Genomic DNA, 17,168 nt, shown 5'->3' on the forward strand with positions numbered 1-17,168 from the left:
TAGTGAGCATGAATCTATGAGCGGGTACACAGGCCCCTCTCATAGTGAACATGAGTCTATGAGCGAGTATGCAGGCAGACCACACACACAATCCTCTCATAGTGAACATGAATCTATGAGCGGGCACGCAGGCAGACACGCAAGCCCAGCAGGTACAGGAAAGCAAACAGACCACACCCGTGGACATAAACAGGTCTGACAGAGGATCATTCTGCATATGCATTTGCATGTGTTGCAAATACGAGTATATCCATGAAGCGATAACAGGAGGGTCAAGTATGCAAACTTCTGAGTTATGGTCATTGGGTTTGGGGGCTTACGACCACAGTCCTGGGGGCATGTGGATCAACACAACAGTTTACAAAGACTATTTTCTATATTCTACCATGGTGACTAGCTCTGGAAACTTAAAAGCTACCAAGTGGCCAACTCGGTCTCTCCTCACCTGGAGTAAAAGGTGAAGAAAATCAAAGACTGAAGGAAACAATTAGTCCAAAGGACAAATGGACCACTCGAACCACAGCCTCCATCCACTACCTGGAGACCAGAAGAACTAGTCAGTGCCTGACCATACTACCTGCAACTCCGATCAGCACCACAGAAGGTCTTAGACAGAATGGGAGAAAAATGTAGAACAAAATTCAAAATTATAAAAATGACTGGTAGAACTCTGAAATTAATACTCTTAGACAGCTTTCAAACCCGGAATTGAACCCACCTCCGGGAATCACCTTTCAGCCAACAACAGACAGACCTATAAGGTGAACAGTAACACTCCTGAAGAATTAACTCCTCAGAATAATTAACCATATGTAACCAAAAGAGCAGCACTGACCCCAGAAAGAGGCAGGAAAGAAGAACAGACAGACAGCGGGAACCAGGAAGGAAGTGGCTAAAACTCAGGCTGCATGGTGTCCAGTTTCTACTGAAGCCCAGTAACAAGCCAAAGCTACTTCGCAAGAGTATAGTTACCTACACAGAGTGGCCGAGCTTTGCTCCCCCGTACTAGGGATCTGCGCTCTGATTCACCAGTACGAGCCTGCCAAACCTTCCAGACAGCGTCCCCGACTCCTGGAGTGCCTCCCACGGCAGCCTGGGTGTGCTGTCGAACTTGGTCTTGTTCTGGGTCTATACTACTCACACCAGCAGCTTTTTTGAATCAGTTGATCAATAGGTCAGAAGAGAAAGCTAAATGAAGGATATATGATCTATTAGTGGCGATATTTTAAGTATTTTTATTGCCATCTCATGCTATTGATGAGCAGTCCCTCTTCACTACTGAAGGCAGAGTTATCAGTGCCTTGAAGATTAGCCAGACTTGAGAACTAATTAAAAAAACTCATTCCTACAATTTTGCTTCTCTAGAAACATCTCACAGTACCAACTGCCTTAGACTAGTTCTCGAGGTATAAAACCAGTGAAATGTATGTACAGACATATATCAAGGTGTGTGCATATGTAAATATAAATACAGAGATTTATTTCAGGGAAATGGCTCACACAATCACAGAGGTCAGCAAGTTCCAAATCCACACGTCAGTCATCAAGCTGGAGGCTTTTTCTGACTCATGCAGTTGCCCTCAAATTGGCAAGTCAGAAGGCGGGCCGCTGGTTCACATCCCAAGAACCAGAGATCAGAAGATGATGATTCAGGTGGAGGATCAAGATTTGACAAACTATACATATATTTTGGATGTTGGCAAGATCCATAAGGATCTACTTTAAACTTCTAATATACCGGATATACTCGAGTATAAGCCAACCCGATTAGCCCAATTTTACCACAAAAACTGCATTAAAAATGTGCTGAAAAGCTCGGCTTATACACGAGTATATACGGTAACTGGCTGCTCATATCAGATCAAGAAAATGGAGGGTGATTACATAATAACTGACAAACCACTGAGAATCAAGACCTAGCCAAGCTGTCACTTAACCTCAGCCATCACAGCAGTGACCAGTCCAGTGGTGTGGTCAGTTTATGGTCATAGTGATGATTCATACTTGCCCTTGACAGTCTGTGGCTATGTTTACTTAATGGCAGAGTCTCATTTGTTGACATGTAAATTTTGAAATGTGCTTACTTTAAGAATGGAATTATCTTGTCTTGTATTTTTGGTATCATAGCCTTCCAGTAGACAGCGACGTGTGGTGTTTCCTGATCCAGCAAACTCTGCCAGGTTTAAATCTGCAAAGCCCAGCTATGAAAAGAAAGAGAATTATATTAATAGAATATCTACTAGGCTTCTATCACATTCTCCTTAAAATAAACATCAAACCTGTGCTCTAGTGCAGCCTTCTCAGAATTCTGTCACTTGCCAATTGTAACAGTACTTGCTTTAACAGTGGCCTTTAAACTGCTTTGAGTAACACTTTATTAACCTATTCTACTCTTAAAGAAACAGGATCTTTAAAATTACAGACTCTATGCGTTAAATCTATTTCTCTATACACATTAAAAACAAAGCGATTAAAATAAAAACGACACGTATGTCTTAATTTTTTTTAAAAAGCTCCAAATGATTTTGGTGACAGCGGTACTCAACACCCTTGAAGATATACCAGCAAACCAATCAGATGACAACTTGCATGCAGATAGAGAAGGCGAATCAGACTCTCCTCTCCCTCTTCTGGTTTTTGCCACACTAACCACTGGTCACTGCAGAGAGCTGTAGGTTATAATGTTCCCTTTCTCTACAGCCCAAGAACATCACCACTGAGGGGAATCACACACTTTCCTTGGAAGAAGCCTCTTCCTGTCCCCAACCTTCCATGTTTGCCATGGTGATTACCTCTGAAGCGAATCCTTCTTTAGTGAATCTCCTTTCTTCCTTTCCCATATCGTTGTCCCATGCCAACCCTTTCTGCTGCTGCCCGGAAGTTCAGTCCAAACCTGTTCCTCCCCCTTATTCCCATTTGGGTTTGGTCCCAATCTTCTGCAACTACCAAGTACTCCCCACGGTCCCTCCTCTGATGTTGCTCAATCCTGTCCTCATGTGAAGTGGTAAAACAAATCAACCCCATGAGATCGTTCTCTTTCTACATGACTACAGTCTTTTACTAAAAGGAGAAATATATTGCATGTGCAGTTAAGTAAGCACATCCCCGAGTATATAATAAAATACACAGTAAATTCCAACGACTGCTATGATTCTAAGTCACCTGGTTTAAGGTCTTAAAGCACACCGTGGGCACATACAAATGAAGATTTTAATGGCAGGTTGGAGTATTATTTAAATAACCTTTAGTCGGTCGTAAAGAATAAGCACTTAAGAGTTTAGTTGTAGTGTCCTGAGTCCTGTATGCAATAAGCCAGGCACCTATCCAGTCACAGGTCACATCTCTGAAGCATCTACATCTGGTAACTCTGCTCTCCTGCCTGTCTTCAGAGTCCAGAATCAGCCGACAGAAGAAAACACTGCACGTGTCCGGGACGAAACCACATCCAGTGAGCGTGTGCGACTTACACATCACTTAGACCACACATCATGAACAACGCCTGCTGCGCATCATCTCTCTTTGAAACTCCAACAACTTCCTTTCCCATCCTCGCGCTTGGCTGATGACCCATTTCATTCAGAAAACTAGAACAATCCAAAGAAGACTTGCACAAGCTCCCATTGCCATATCCACTCACTCACGGCCCACAAGCCTCCATCCCACGTATGTGCCTTCCCACTGACAGTATGACAACACACTGGCTGTGCTCCTACCTGAGGTCACCTGCTCTCCTTCACTAGCACCAGCCATTCTTCCTTCTTTTTTTCAACTTTTCATTGTTAATTGAGTAAAGGTTTTCAGGGCAGATCAGTTTTCCAATCAGGGGTTCATACAGACTTTGCTTCAACACACCGATGCAAGTCCCTCCTCATCCCTCTTTCTACCCCTTCCTCTTTTCTAACCTCCTGAGCTTAGTTCTTGGGTAAATGCTGCCCACCCCTTGCTCTCCAGTGGTTGATTATTTCAGGCGTGCATCCCTCATTGGTGTTATTATTCCCCCGTACAGACCTATTGTTCGGCTGAAAATTGAACTATGGAGGTGAGTTCAATCCTGGCCTTTGAAAGGTGAACGGGTTTCAGGCGTCTCTATCCCACCAGTCATCCTGGTCTCTTTTATGATCTGGAGTTCTGTTCCACATTTTCTCCCATTCCATATAGGGCCGTCTAATGTGACCCCTTTCAGATGGTGGATACTGGGAGCTAGGCACTATGGAGTTCTTATGGTCTTGGGATCCTAAAGACTGATGCTCACATTGTCATTAGTCCATGGGCGAAGTATCTTCATGTGCCTTCAATTTTCGTAACTTTTTAAAAAAAATCATTTTAGTAGGGGCTCACACAACTCCCATCACAATCCATACATACATCAGCCGTGCAAAGCACACCTGCACATTCACTGCCCCCATCTTCAAAAGCATCTGAAGTTCTCCCGTTACTGGATTAATTTCCATCAGTACGCAAGCATGCTGGGTTTTCTCCATCTTACCAAACAAAAGAAAGTAACACCTTTCCGACACAACACAAACGCGTGTTATAAATCCTAGCCTCGATACCTGTGGCTAGAATCCCATTTTGGAATGACTTTTGTTGCACCAATGTAGTTGTGTTAGTGTAAAAAACTCACAAGCGAACCCACTATGAGTCAATTCTGACTCATAGGGCATGTCTGAAATCAACTTCTTTTGAGAAATGAAAGAACAGAGTTAGGGGAAGATGGTTGCCACGCCACACGAAGCTAGCCAGGGAGTAGATGCTGAAGGGAAACATGGATCTTCCCTCTTCCAGAGGTGACAGGCAGAGAAAGCCAGTGCCCTAAACTCAGACTTCTGGAAAGAGCTGTGAGAAAATACATTTCTGTTTGTTAGAGCCACCACTTGTAATTCTGTTATAGAGGCTTTATCAAGAACTAACCCACATACTTTATTATCCTACAACTCCCTCCTGGCTGCTGTTTCTGAACTCCTCTTTACAGCCAAGCGCCTTGAAACAGTTGTTTTTTCCGTCTCCAAATCCCGTTTTCTGTCTGCCTGGCCAACTTCCCTTCCCTTGACTCTGCACCTTACTTCCTCTGCTAGCCACAACGCCGTATTTCTAAAAGGGCCAAGTTCACCTCAAAGCCTTTAACAGTCCACTGTCTTGGGTCTTGTAGCTTCCTCTCACTTCATTCAGGTCTCTGCTGAAATGTCGTCTCTCCAAAGGAGCCTTCTCAGACCTCACTGAGGTGCCCCATCTCCCCACTCTTCTCCTTTGCCGACTGTCACCCTCTGTCCCCTTCCTTGCTGCATATTCCTCCTTAGTAGTTTTCACCGCATCACACCGCATCACGTGCATATTTCTCTCGCTTAGTTTCTGCTGGTCCCTGCCCGTGACAGTTGTCTGTCCCGTTCCCTGCTGCACGGCCAGCACTCAGAACAGTGACAGGAGCATGCTGGCAAGCAATGAATACCTATTTGCTAAATAAAAACCAACTACTCCTGGAACGCCGATGTTAGTGTCACTAAGCATAGTACGAAAAGAAGAGAAAATACCTATTTGGTCTTGGTTAAGGAAGCCTATCAAAAGGTGGGGCACTTCATGGAATGCTTTGGCCCAAACTTCACCAAAGCACACATTCAACATTTGCACCAGTTCAACACTGCCAGCAGATTTGAGCAGGGCAAGCAAGGGCTCTGCCTCCAAGGAGCTGACAGTCTGTAACGGCACCACAGAAGGTAGCTGGAGTGTTGTCTTAACTAATGCTCTCTAGTTTACCTCTCCGGGTTCTAATTTCCATTGCAATGGGTACACAGTCCTTACAAACTTAATGATTAAAGGCTGGGTTTTGTTGTTGTTGTTCTTTTAAATTATGAATTACTGTTAACAGTTGTAATGCCAGTGAGAAATGCTCAGGTTTGAGTTGTTTATCAGGACCTGGTACAAAGTTCTTTCAGGTCTGCTAATAAATTCCCCAACGGGCGTACCACTCCACTGGAAGCCTCAATGTGGAGGCATTCAAGTCAAGCTCTGTGGGTCCGCAAACCCAGCTCCCTGAATTAAGGGCCCAGAGGCACCCCACTCCTGCAAGCTTCACGGAAGGCACTCAGCTCATTTCCATGGGCCAGCAAGCCCAATTTCCCTAGCTAAATGCCCAGAGGGACCCCATTCCACAAGCCAGCTTCCTGCCCCAAAGCAGTCAGCTTTACTTGCTCCGTGGGTTGGGGAATCCATCACTCTGTTCCATGCGCTGGCCCCTGCGCCCCGCAGCTGCTCCTCTGATGCTAACTGTCTTCTGGATCCAGGAAGGACTCACTCCATCCCGGCTCTCGCTCGTAATGAGAGCCTGCCCCCTGTGTCTCAGAAGGCTCAGTGTATACACAGCTGGACGGCACTGCAGGGAATTCTGTTCATGACTCACAGGTGAATTCCCTCAGTATCTTCCCCACCTTCTTACCAGACCCACGCAGGGTAAGGTTGTTTGGTGCAAGTTGTAGACACCACGTTAACTTCCCCACAACTGCTTCTGAAACAAGGAGGGTTCAGATGTTTGTGGAAAAATGGAATGACACGAGAATGGCCTTTTCCCATGAACTTTTGAAGGCCCCTGTACTTGACCTGTGCGGTCTGTATTACTTTATTCAGCACATCCTTTTCAACATCTGCATTCTAGGTAATGTTAAGCACAGGAAGCACAGAAACGAAATACACCTTCTACTCTCAAGGTGCTTGCTGCTTCGTAGGGGAATTTAGAAAAGAACGCAGCTTTCTGTCATGCAGAGGGATGGGAACTGTGGCAGTGGAAGGCACAATTACAAGGGAGAGGACAAGAAAATTTCGGAGTAGGGAAGGATGACTCAGCTGAGTCTCTAGTGATCTGTGAGTTGACAGGCCAGCACGAGGGAGGATCGAGGACACGCAGAGAACAGCCAGCCACACGCAAGGCGGCTAAAATAGCATGGGATACTTTCGGGAGTTTATGAGGGCAGTGTGTCTGAAGCCTAAGGGCAAGTGTGTGAGTGTGTGAGTGTGTGTGTGTGTGTGAGTGTGTGTACACAGAATTCAGTGGAAGAGATGCTCTGCACATCAAGATGGGTCTTACAGGCTAGGTTAAAAAATGCGCATTTTCAGGCAATGGAGTGTTGAAGGACCTATTTTAGCAAGATCCCTCTGGCAATAATATGCAAGGTAGACTGGAGGCGGATAATGGCAGGGGTGTGGGGATCACACAGGAGGGCAGTGCGGGGTTTTAAAGAGAAAGAACGACGGTCTCTCCATGTGGCTTTGGAAGAGGAAGGAGGACAGGCAGAGCAGACAGCTCACATCTTGAAGAGCCCTGACTTGATTCAGGCTCTTGGGGTGAAGTCAGCACAATGCAATTCTAATCCACTGTTTCCCTTTCATCCCAGTTCTGACGCTGGCTTCATTCACACGCAGTCCTTTCCCCACATCTACGTGGAGCGAGGCAACTCTCATAGTCCTTCACGCCGCCAAGTCTGCCCAAGACCTCCGAGCCCAGCCACAAACTCGAGTCCCAATGACACCCTCGTTTGTGACCCGTTGGCTTCAAATGCAGGCGTTCCTTCTACTCCCTCAGGATATTAGCCAACGACCAGGCATCACCAGGACTCCCTCACTTCTCACCGACTGGCTCCTGCTGCTACCTTGAGTTTGATAGTTCACCAGCCGGACTCGGTGCCTGCAAACAGTGTCCTGAGAGCCAAAGGACACAGGTGAAGAGATCGATGGATAAAGGTGAAGTCTGGGAGGGTGCCCAATGTGGAGAGTCTAGTCCCAGGTACATGCTCTCCTTCCCAACACTGACGTCTGTCACCAATCAGGAGCACCTCGGAGCTTCTGTGCCCAGAGAGCCTTTACCACAGCCTCATTATGTAGGGAAGATTGACTGACTCTCCGGAGCAAGTTGCTATCACAAGGTGGGCCTTTTTGGCATGCTTAGCCTACCATGCCAGTCAGAGCTTCAAACTGGAATCCTTACAGATAACAGACACGGTAACCAGTGGGGGGAATTCCAAGGTTTTAGACGTAAGGTGACCTGATTTTAACATTGGTAAAGTGGGACAAAAGTGGGACACCATTGATAAAACTCAGATCCTGGTGAAATAGCCACATGGCAGCCGAAAACCATATACCCTAGCTTGTCATGTATTCTTTTAAAAAATCGGGACTTTTAAAAAATGCCATGGGACGTGGGAAAAACTGTTAAAAATCGGGATTGTCCCGCCAAAAGCGGGACGTCTGGTCATCTTATTTTAGAGGTAATCTTTCAGAACCAAGGACAAAGACCACAGTTTTTTGTTTTTTTTGCATAAAAAGCTCATTGTAAACACCACAGGTGCCTGCTCACCTCGACTCAACCATGTGTACCAAAGTCCTCCCTCAAAGTTAACCGGCTATTAATATAAACTAACCAGGACACTCCAATCCTACTGACCACAGCTGGTTTAGGGGTGGGCATATGATCTCATTCTGGCCAAAGAAAAATTCAGAGGAATCAGCTGAGAGCCATCAAAGAAAACTTTTGTTACTAAAAAAAAAAAAAAAATCCCACAGGGAGAGAGAGCTCTAGTTCATTTTATGTGCTGACTAACCTGGAGCAACCAGCTACTTGGTGATTGACCACAAGGCGCATCAATCCCAGGGCAAATTCAACAGAAAGAGAGTGGCCGACCCGAAAGGGAAACACAGACAGGTTCTTGATGCTAAGTCAGTGGATTCAATAACCCTAGAGCACCTCTAGCTCATAGCTAGGTGGCTTATACTTTGGAAAGAATCTCCAGAGGTGGGGCTTTTCTGTTATTTGTGGTAAAGAACATTCTAATGGACCCTGCAACCCATTTAAGGGCTTTTAGGAAATTAGGTGCATGGGTTTAAACTCGTGCGCAGGTCCCTGCCTCAGGTAACTGGATGCAGGACAATACCACTCGCAGAGATGGGGACAAAATGAGGAGAATAGAGGACAAGGGGTGCGTGCTGGGCTGCTAACCTGCCTGTGGTTGGCCCCGCCAGCTCCTCCACAGGGGAAAGGTCAGGCAGCCCTGAGACCCGACGGCCCAGTGCTGTTTGTCTGACAGTTGCTGGGTCAGAGTCAACTGGCTGGCAGTGAGCTTTATGTGAGTGCTGGTAGGGTTCTGTCACTTACACTGTCTAGTCGGCAAAAGAATGAGTGTATTCACCAGCAATTCCATACAGCCGGTGATTGTGACAATGAGTTTTGGTGGTGAAATGGTTAAACACTTGGCCGCTGAAGGAAAGGTTGGCAGTTCAAATTCACCAGTGGGTCTGTGGAAGCCAAGGTCGATGTCTCGTTATCTGGCCTAGAAAGCCCTCTGGGCAGTTCTACTCTGTCCACTAAGTTCACTATCAGTCAGAAAGGACTCCTCCACAGCACCACCAACAGTAACTGCAACAAAGGACGGTAATGAGCACATGTCTGTTAAGGAGCCCTGGTGGCACAGTGGTTCATGAGTTGGGATGCTAGCCGTCAGGTCGGCAGTTTGAACCCACTAGTTAGCTCCAAAGGAGAACTATGTGGCTTTCTACTCCTATAAAGACTTGCAGTCTCAGAACTCCACAGAGGAAGTTCTACTCGGCCTTACAGACTTGCTATGAGTCGGCATCCACTCGATGGCAGTGAGAGAGGAAAAAGAGGAAATCCACTGGAGGGCTGTGAGCTTGGGACTGCTTCCCCAGGAGAACGTCTGGGAGAAACATTCTTCGTTCCGGGAGGGAAAGCTGACCAACACACCTCTGTGCAGTGACCCACCTACCAGTGGTGATAGTGATTGGCTATGGTGCTAAACAGGCTTCAGTGGAGCTTCCAGACTAACGTAGATTAGGAAGAAAGGTCTGGTAATCTACTTCTACGCGTCAACAGTGAAAACACTGTTCTGACGGCCCATGAGCAGGCAGGGTTCTGTGCAGTTGACGGCTGAAAACCTCAACGTGGCCTAACGCAAATCAGAACTGATCCTTTAGGGGAGAAAAATATCGCATAATCAGCAGTTAGAAACATATGCCCGTAAGTTATTATTGGATCCAAGTTGTTTTCTTTAAAAATAGCCATCTTTGAAATGCAATTTGAACAGTAGGTGACATAATTTTTAAGGCTATAATTAGCAAGGAGAAACAAATACTACAAATTCCCAAAGAGTTAAAGAGTATCTACTTACCTTTGCGTAAGTTTTTCCACCTTTTAGTTCCTGTCAAAGACAATAAACACTATTAGGATATTGTATGATGAGAGATTCAATGTATGTCAAGTAATTCTAAAGCACGTATTTGCATGCTGGCAAATAGCCCCCCACTGCCACCAAGTCCTTGGCACAGAGCAGAACCGTTCCTCGGGGTTTCTGAGAGTGTTAGTCTTTAGGACAGTCGACAGCCTCAACCCTCTCCCACTGACCTTGTAGTTAGCAGGCCAATGCTTAACCCACTGTGCTACCAGGGATCCTTTGGAAAAGACTATAGATGGAAAAATTCTATCAGAGGGGAACTACCCCTTTGGGTTTCTGAGGCTGTATCAGGCGTCCTCAAACTACGGCCCGCCAAGGACATTTATCCGGCCCGCCGGGTGTTTTTGCCCATTTTGTTTTTCTACTTCAAAATAAGATGTGCAGTGTGCATAGGAATTTGTTCATAGTTGTTTTTTTAAACTATAGTCCAGCCCTCCAACAGGTCTGAGGGACAGTGAACTGGCCCCCTGTTTAAAAAGTTTGAGGACCTCTGCGAGCGTAAGTCTTTGTAGCCAGCCTCATCTTTCTCCCTTGGAGCAGCTGGTACGTTTGCGCAGCCAGGAGCCCAATATGTAAACTACTACACACTCGGGCTCCTTTATAGACCTTCTAAGTCTCTCCAAATGACCATAATTGTCATCTATCATTTAATTTTAATCTCAAGGAGAAAAATGGTAAGAATAAAAGCCAATATTTAATCTATTTGCTGAAGAAAAGAGTTCCCCTCAAAGGGTCCGGGCTCATTTACAAGAACCTGAAATCATCAGGCCGGAGGACTAAGGTGAGAACCACTCACCCTCAACTCTTTCCCCTTGCTCCCCACATCCCATCCTGGGGCAGGGTGTCTATGTCCAAATACGAGGGCCTTTAAAAGGTGTGTGGAAAAGTTCCAATATCTTTTAGTTCTGTTTTTTCCACAAGGTCTTGAAATCCACTCTGATCGCCTGAATCTTACAAGCTGGACTGTGATAACTCTATGCCAAGCATAAGTCTATCTCACTTGAAGTACTGGAGCCACTGAGTGGTCTCTCTGCAGTTTATCTAAAGGCTAAGTATATGTAAATATCATCTTTGTATGTATTTATGCTCTTTTATGTATTCATGCTCTATTTTAACTGGGTAGCTTAATTAACAAGGAAATTAAAAATACAGACCCACACACATTCTCTCAGAACTATCAGTTCATTCAAAAGGCAGAATAAGAATGCTAAAAACAGCTCTATTTCCCCCTCTTTTATATGGTACAGAAGAGTACAGGGTGAGAATGGAAAATAGCAGGGCAAGAGTCTAATGCTTTTCACTCTCCAGCTTCTATATTTAATTTTCAACCACGTTCTGTATTACTTTGATGATTTTAAGAATATCTATTTGGAAGGGTTACAATATGACCCTTGCCATTTAATTCACCAGTAGTGGTGACCCAATGAGTCTTCTGAACTTGAGAAGTTCACACCCTCCCACACGTGTTGGGCTGGACCTCATGAGATTGCTCGGTCTTTGTCGACTGTTGGCAGTTGGCCTCAACCTGATCTGTAGAAAGGAAAGCCTATGAAAGAAGAGGGACTTAAAAGCGGGAAGAACTGGGTTTGGATCCCTACTTTGCCATTTATGGGCTGTGCGAATGTGGGCAAGCAACTTAATCTCTCTGAGCCCTGGCTTTCCTGAAAATAAAGAAAAATGATACCTAATTTCAAATTTGCTGGAAGTAAAACGTGTGGGCGTTCACCACAATGCCTCCGAACCAGGCAAAAGAACCCAATGACTGGTCGGTCGCGGCAGCAATGGCCCCCAGACGAGGCTCAATAGGGTTAGCAGTCATCTACACGGTGATCCTGAGATGCCACGTCGACATAAGTAAACAAGTAAATGCTTTCATTTATAATTTCAAATTCACAGCCATTTAAACGACTGGTGTCAGTGGGGAGCGCAATCACACACATCAACCGTCCCGAGGAAAAGAAGAAGCAGAGCTACAGGAAGCGAGTCGGACGACGCACGAGTGAAGGGGAGACGGCCGCTTTTATACCTTCCTCACGGACACCCGGTAGACACAAGGATCGAGGATGCCCGTGGCGGCGCTGGCACTCATCTTGCACATAAAGGAAAACTTCTTCCTCCAGCGAACGCAGTTGGCGTGCACCACCTCCCTGAAGGCAGAAAGGAGAGCACCCGGTCGATAATGCAAAAGTGACCTTTGCAAACAGTGACACAGGAAGGAGACAGATTCCAAACCATGCGATTTGAAAATCTTTGGAGGGTGGCAATTGGTCAGAGGAAACGAGGTGGTGGGGGAGTAAATTTACTTATGAATTCGATCAATATGGACGGAGGCTTCACTATTCATTGAACAAACAATACCTGCTCACGATCTGTGTGCTGGGGAACCTCTAGGTATTTTAAAACAGAGACCAGAGTTCCTAACCTTACAAGGCTTATATGTACGGTTTGTGCAAAAGACAAAAAAGCGAAAACTTATTCTAAGTGGAAGTATTATCACAGTTTTAATAATAACATCATGTTTGAAATAAAAGAAGAAGCCACTGAAGAAGCTGTTAGTAGCAGACTAGGGGTAGAGCGGGTGCCCCTCCCAGGCCTGCACAAGGCCCCCTGCAGACTTTTAACTGCGCAGCTCCAATTCAGCCCCTTTCGCAGCCCCCCAGCCAGGTGGGCATGATGCAGCCAATGGGGTTGACCAACCATCAGCCACACCTCCATAGCCAGAGGTAAATACCTTAGCAGTGGGACAGCTGCCCTTCTGCCCTTGACCCTGTTCCTGTGCCCGCAGGGCCTGGCCTCAGGTCACCACGTGTGAGTGAGCAGTGCCCCGAGGTTGCCCGTGTTCACTCGTGGGCCCCACCGCGGCTTCTGCGCAGTTTGGCACACTTCCCTGAAATAGGTGTACTCTTTTGAGACCGTCAAACAGGAAACTTCTTCCGTCCTTTATAAAAACCCACTTGGATCACAAACCAGGCTTCTGCGTGAATTCTTTCTAATGTGAAGCCGAGAACCAAGGTATTATCCACCCGAGAAACCTAACAAAGCTACCATTTATTTGCGGATCAAGGTAGCCAGGTGCAGAACTTGCATTTAAGCCCGGTAATTTCAAGCCAAAGAGCCCATTTGGCTGTAAAGGAAAATCTATGTATTTCAGGGACAACTTGCCTCGGGCTAGGTTCCAGGCCTTTGCAGTTGCCATTATACCCACTCTTCTGTGTAAATAGAGGGGTCTCTCTCTCTCTTTGGCTGTTAGGGCTTTCTCCACCAATATCCAGAAGTCAACGATGAGGAATTGCAAAAGCAAACGCACAGCTCATTGAAAAAAGCAAGCATGTGATTATGTGGCATGTGCATGTGCATTTACTTGCTGACTTAAAAGCCAGTGGTTCTCAACCTTCCTGATGCTGTGACCCTTTAATACAGTTCCTCATGTGGTGGTGACCCCCAACCATCAAGTTATTTTCGTTGCTACTTCATAACTATAATTTTGCTACTGTTATGAATCATAATGTCAATATCTGATATGCAGGATGTATTTTCACTGTTACAAATTTAACATAATTAAAGCATAGTGATTCATCACAAAACAATATGTAATTATATATTGTGAAATATTTATTTCTAATGACAAATCAATGAAATTTTGTCTTGTAGCATGGTGTAGCATGGGTAACAGTCTTCACGCCGGGCACTCGTATGTGGGCGCATCTGCATGTGGGCGGACCCTCATGGAAACAGAGGAGCAGTGTCTCCGTTCCTAAGACCATCGGATATATGTCTTTTCCAACTGTCTTAGGTGACCCCTGTGAAAGGGTCGTTCGACCCCCAAAGGGGGAAGAAAACCATAAAGTTACACTTTCTCATTGCTGCCTCCCTCCCAACATTTCTTGACCTGCAGGATGAAGAACTCCGAGTTTCAGGGATCCTGGGTCTCCTTGTCGCTGCGGCCAGATCTGATTGATAATCAGCAATCAAGACATCAACAAAAAGTAAGTTTTTAAGTTGTCATTTTACTTTTCTTACAAAAGTATATGAAAGCTTTTAGTAAAAGATGGCAAGTTGAATACTTAAGTGTTCCCCCTCCAAAACAAAACACAAAAGAGAGAGAGAGACTCAAGAGAGGTGACAAAAATAAGTGGTCAGGAAAGGACAAGTGAATCCAAGAAAACGGAATCCTAACCTGTCACTGCTGACAGCCCAGAGCAGGAATCTCACACAGGGCTGGGATTCGGATGAAGGAGGGACACAGAGCAAAAGGATGGGCTGAACATGGCTCAGAGCCTGTCCTGAGCTTTATCGGCCCGGTCAGACTGCCCGACCCGAAGGCGGCAGCTCTTGGAAATGGCTGGACGGCATGCTGGTGGGGACTGCAGAGGGATGAAAGATGGCTGGCAGACTGAATGCTGAGATAACTCTTTTCTTCCCCTAAACCAGCTCTTGAGAATGCTGAGCAGCACGTATGTTCTTCAAAAAGATGTGGTACGACTTTTTTCTGGGAAAGCTAACCAGCCCAAGAGGAAAGGTCTAAGAATACAGATGTTGAAGAGTTCTCAACAGAACAGCCAGCCAGCCCAACCCACAGTAAAATCCCAAGTTGCCAAACACCCTCCACACGCGTAAAGATTCTAATCAACTTCCAGGGCTTCCATTTGAATCAGAGCTGACCTGTGAAGAAAGCCTCTTAAAATGCAAGGTTAGGAGGGCAACTTAGCAGAAACAGAGACGAGTTTAGAATAAGAAAAAAAATATATCTCTAGGGAGCACAAAAAGAAATTACACTCACCATACAGGGATAGATTTAAAAAAAAAAATCCAACTCATTGCCACTGAATCGATTCTGATTCATAGTGACCTTATAGGACACAGTAGAATTGTCCCTGTGGGTTTCTGAGACTAAATCTTTCTGGGAGTAAAAAGCCGCATGTTTCTCCCATGGAGTGGCTGGCAGTTCTCGACTACTGACCTTGCAGTTAGCAGCCCAATGTGAAATCACCATGCCACCAGGGCTTGCGTCATTTAGGAAAAGGAAGCTAAAAGAAGCCCAGACAAAGACGTCCAAAGTACTTGGACATCAGAATGACTGGGCGAGTCACTCTGTGACTCACGCCAGGTCCACTCGGCCCCTCTCCCTGGCCTGTGTGGCCAACCTTTCCGAGCTCCAGAGCCGGTGTGCTTGCCCCGACTTCTGCATGTGTTAAAGGGCATGCCCTGGAAGGATGCTACATGGCACAAGGAGAAAAGGGGTACATGCCTTTTCCTGTATCCTCCCTGTCAGACCATAGGGGAAGGGGCTGGGAGGCCTGCAGTTTCCTTGTAGAACCATTAGACTCTAAACCCTGGGCATTTATAACTCGGTTAAAATGAAAGCCAAATCAACACATTTTAAAAACACTCTAAAAAATGAAGGAGTCCTTGGGTGGCCTAAGCGCTAAGACCCTGGCTACCACAGGAAAAAGCGGCAGCTCAAGTCTACCCAGAGGCACGGTGTAGGAGAGGCCTGGCAATCTACTTCTGAGAAATCATCCACTCTACGGAGCACAGCTTTACTCTGACACCCGCGGGCTCTCACGAAGTCAGAACTGACTTGTGACAACTGGTTTCTTGGCCAAGAATGATAGGATCTGAAAATGAGAATAAAATTATCTTAACGGCGCATGCCATTGTATTCTAATGGCTTTATGTAAAAAACCCTAAGAATCTTCCTTATCGGTTGCCACAATTAATAGCAAAATTCATCTTACAATGTTACTCAGCCAATTATACCAGGAATCATGTTAAGTATACAACTCCCTTAATCATGCCCAAGGCAAAGTCCTAAAATTATGTTCGCTCTCTTTTCCTTTGTTCACAACACACAATAAATCATGTTCAATACTAACTGGGGACATGCAGCTTAGATTTATCTCTAGCTTAAAAGACCTTTATAACGTAGCAGCCGTTACACCCCTATACATAGCAGCCTTTACAACAGAGAGTATATGCTTTCTGTTGCACAAACTGCAGGCCGCTTTGGCCAGAGTAAGAGAATGAAAAGAAATCAAGAGAATACAGTGTGTGAGCATTTCCCTGACAACACCAAGTGAACAGGAAAGGAGTATTTACAGAAACACTGACCTGCAGGAGTCAGTGCTAAGGATGCTACGTTTGAGAAGAGAGAGGAGATGACGACAACCATAGAGTATATCACGGTGAAGAAAAAGTTTTCACAAAGAACATCTTAAAGGGGAAAACTATCTTCCAGGCCCCATGTTTCCCTCTAGTTACTACCTCATCTCTCGCCTTCAGGTCCAAGTTCCTAGAGGAGGAAATGGTGATGGATTGAATTATGTCTTCTCCACACATTGAAATTCTGAGCCGCACTCTTACAATAGGAGCCCTGGAGATGCAGTGCGGTAAGCACCGGGCTGCCAACGTCAAAAGTGGGTGGCTCAGCCCACCGGTCATGTTGGAGAAAGATGAGGCTGTTCCATTTGGTCCCACAAAAGATTTAGAGCCTTGGGGACCCTCAGCAGCGGTCCTGTTCTATCCCACAGGGTCACTATGCGTCGGGATCAACTCCATGGAAGTGGCTTTGTTTTAGAACTGTTGTAAGAAGTTTTCTTTGAAATAGTTTTTCTTTATTACGTTAACCAGGCCATACTCCAGTAGGGTGGGTTCAGAATTGAATCACTTATAAACAGAGACACACAGGCAAGGAAAGATCGAAGATATGTGAGGATCGGATCCAAGCAAAGGCCAGACGATACCAGGAGAGAGGCTCACAGAAGGAATCAATGTGGCTTAGGCCCCGATTTGGACTTTTAGCCCCTAGAATGGTAAGAAAAAAAACCTATTCTTTAAAGCCACCCACTGAAGGTATTTCTATAATGGCAGCACTAGGTAATGAAGACATTACAGTTGATGAGAAAAAAGATGACAAGCTTCACTGGCTGTTTATGCCTG

General features: G+C 45.6%; 1 protein-coding gene across 1 annotated transcript in view; it reads right to left on the bottom strand.

Annotated features, from left to right (window-relative positions):
- The window catches only part of FAM102B (family with sequence similarity 102 member B), a 39,484-nt gene extending 24,067 nt beyond the window's left edge, over positions 1-15,417 (bottom strand). Inside the window, exons 1-4 of the mRNA XM_013003785.2 lie at positions 15,332-15,417; positions 12,256-12,376; positions 10,167-10,196; positions 2,085-2,201 (exon numbers count right to left, since the gene is read on the bottom strand). Of these exons, the coding sequence (XP_012859239.1) occupies positions 2,085-2,201; positions 10,167-10,196; positions 12,256-12,376; positions 15,332-15,417 (354 nt within the window). The remainder of the gene's footprint in view (positions 1-2,084; positions 2,202-10,166; positions 10,197-12,255; positions 12,377-15,331) is intronic.
- Positions 15,418-17,168: the final 1,751 nt, after the last annotated feature.

Source organism: Echinops telfairi, unplaced genomic scaffold (assembly GCF_000313985.2).
Source record: "Echinops telfairi isolate 266 unplaced genomic scaffold, ASM31398v2 ScPeMD7_443;HRSCAF=831, whole genome shotgun sequence".
Lineage (NCBI taxonomy): Eukaryota > Metazoa > Chordata > Mammalia > Afrosoricida > Tenrecidae > Echinops > Echinops telfairi.